Source organism: Chenopodium quinoa, unplaced genomic scaffold, assembly GCF_001683475.1.
Source record: "Chenopodium quinoa cultivar QQ74 unplaced genomic scaffold, ASM168347v1, whole genome shotgun sequence".
Classification (NCBI taxonomy): Eukaryota; Viridiplantae; Streptophyta; class Magnoliopsida; order Caryophyllales; family Amaranthaceae; genus Chenopodium; species Chenopodium quinoa.
The window spans coordinates 63,812-66,921 of NW_018744187.1; the positions used below are offsets into that span (position 1 = coordinate 63,812).

At 43.5% G+C, this 3,110-nt stretch overlaps 1 protein-coding gene across 1 annotated transcript; it reads left to right on the top strand.

The window, feature by feature from the left end:
• The first annotated feature begins 509 nt into the window (after nt 1–509).
• On the top strand, nt 510–1,625 carry LOC110693998. Its single transcript, XM_021871161.1, has one exon. It carries the CDS (start codon nt 510–512, stop codon nt 1,623–1,625), a length of 1,116 nt encoding a protein of 371 aa, XP_021726853.1.
• The last annotated feature ends 1,485 nt before the right edge of the window (nt 1,626–3,110 follow it).

Sequence of the window (3,110 nt, forward strand, 5' to 3'; positions counted from 1 at the left end):
GGGTCATTGGGTCGGGTCAGTCGGGTCGGGAATTTTTGAACACCCCTACCCAACATGGCCATATATGACGGAACAACGGACCCCGATGAGCATGTGTCCCTTTACAAGCATAAGATAATGACAAGCTAAATCCCTAGAGAGATCAGGGAATCCATCATGTGCAAAGGCTTTGGAGCCACATTATCAGGTACAGCCCTAACTTGGTTCATTAATTTAAATAATGGGACAATTCGATCTTTTGCAGGAATGGTGAATCTATTTAAGATTCAATTTGCTAGCAGCAAAAAAATCGAGAAGCAGTCCTCAGATCTATACCGTGTTGTGCAAAGACACGGAGAATCCTTGAGGGACTATCTTAACAAGTTCGACAGGGAGAAAATTGGGATACACAAATGCGATGCTCCTACAACAATCGAAGCATTCAGAAGAGGCTGCTAGACTATAGTGAGCTCTACAAGGAGTAAACCAACTATCCCTGTACGACCTTCGAGGATGTGCAAGCTAAAGCTATGGCGCAAGTCAGATTTGAAGAGGATGTCTATGCAAGAAAGACTCCCGAACCAGATCACCATTTAAGAAGGAGCAACAACTTTTCCAAGAGAGATCATCGATTCAAGCCGTATCAGCGTTCCCGTTTTGGTGAAGGATCAGTCAATGCTGTCGAGGAAGAATTCTCAGATTGGAGGGAGGATCCTAAACTCCCACCTAAATTGCATGAATATTGTTTCAATGTTAACCCTGCAGGATTAATTAAGACCCTAAACAAGATGGGAGATACCGTGCAGGGGCCTAGAAAGAGTGACAGGCTTGGAGAGAAGAAGGATCCGTCAAGATGGTGCGACTTCCATTCAGATATTGGTCATACAACCGACGAATGTGTTGCGCTCAAGAAGGAAGTTGCTTACCTGTTGAAGAAAGGGTATCTCAAAGAACTCCTATCAGATAGATCCAAAGCTCAAGGAAGGGAAAAAGAATCCAAGCAAGGTGGCCCCCTACCTCCTCCTCCAATTGTCAAAACCATCTGCTTCATATCAGGAGGATCAGAAGTATGCGGCTTAACATACTCAGTAGCGAAGCGGCATGCAAAAGAAAGCAACAAGGATCAACCCGACAGAAGGGGAAGGTCAAAAATGGATATCCCCATCATGTTCAAAGAGAGAGATGCAGTGGAAGGCCATCATGACAGCCTAGTAATTTCGCTCCCAGTTGGAAATTGTATGATCAAGCGAATCCTTGTTGACAATGGAAGCTCTGCAAACATCATCATGCTTGATACCTTGAAACATATGAACATCGATGAGAAGAACATCATCAACAAGTCAACAATGCTAGTAGGGTTCAGTGGGGAAACCAAGAAGACAAGCGAAGAGATCACATTAGCCACTTATGCAAAGGGGGTCAACTTACAAGTCAAGTTCCTAGTGATCGACACTCTATCATCGTACAATATGATTCTGAGCAGACCATGGATACATGAGATGAAGGCCATCCCCTCCACATATCATCAAGTCATTAAGTTCCCTACCAGATGGGGTATTCGGGAAATCAAAGGGGACCCTAAAGAAGCCAAGGAATGCTACAAGATTGCACTAAAAGCAACATCTGCAGAGAAGAGTTCAGCATAGCAATCAGAGGGTCAGCTGGGCCAAGAGAAGCTGAGTATAGCAGAAGAACAAAAAGCCACAGAAGTCGAGCTGAACCCTAACCACCCAGATCAGAAGGTCAGAATAGGAACAGAGTTGAATTTAAATCTTCGTCAGCAAATTTATGAATTCTTAGAAGAAGAGAAAGATGCGTTTGATTGGACTCACGAAGACATGAAAGGCATCTCCCCAGATGTGATCACTCATAAACTGAACGTAGACCCAATACATGCACCGATAAAGCAGAAAAGAACAAAATTTACGCCAGAATGGAACAAGATCATTAATGAAGAAATCCAAAATCTGTTGAAGACAGGAAAGAATAGAGAGGTAAAGTACCCAGAATGGCTTGCTAACGTTGTGGTGGTCAAAAAGAAGAATGGAAAATGGCGAATCTGTATTGACTTCACAGATATCAACAGGGCCTGTCCAAAAGACCCCTTCCCATTACCTCACATTGATGCCATGGTAGACGCAACAGCAGGGCACGAACTGTTATCCTTCATGGACGCATACAGTGGGTACAACCAAATCCTCATGCACAAAGATGACCAGGAAAAAACCGCTTTCATCAGTAGTCAAGGAATCTACTGCTACAACGTAATGTCTTTTAGATTAAAGAACGCAGGAACGACGTACCAAAGGTTGGTGAACAAGATGTTTGAAGAGCAAATTGGGAGCACAATGGAAGTCTACATAGACGACAATGTAGTTAAATCTAAGAAGGCAGCTGATCACGTCAAAGACCTCAAAGAAGCCTTCGTCATCTATTCGGCATGAAGCTAAATCCTACAAAATGCACATTCGGAGTTCAGTCGGGAAAATTCCTTGGATACATGGTAATACAAAGAGGAATAGAAGCCAGCCCAGACCAAGTCAAAGCCATCCTGGACCTAGAACGACCGAAGTCAAAGAAGGACGTACAAAGCATAACAGGGAAAATTGCAGCACTGAACAGGTTCATCTCAAAGTCTTCAGACAAGAACAGAGCCTTCTACGAAGTCTTGAAGAAGAATAAGGAATTCAAATGGGAACAAGAGCACGACGAAGCCTTTCAGAAGTTAAAGGAATACTTGGCCAACCCGTGGATGCTCTCTAAACCTAGAGAAGGGAAGCTACTCCAATTGTACTTCGTAGTATCTGAAAGGACGATCAGCGCAGTCCTCACCAGAGAAGAAGACAAAGAGCTATTTCCTATCTACTATGTGAGCAAAACTCTACTTAGTGCGGAAACGAGGTACGCATCCTTGGAGAAAATCATTTTGCTTTAGTCACTGCCTCAATAAAGCTACGCCCATACTTTGATATCCATTCTATACGAGTACGAACCAAATACCCCATCAAGGCCATCATGAGAAAGCCAGAAATGTCAAGAAGGATGGAGAAATGGGCCCTACGTCTAATCAGGTACGATATACAATACGAGCCTAGAACCGCAATCAAGTTACAAAGCTCTGGTAGACTTCG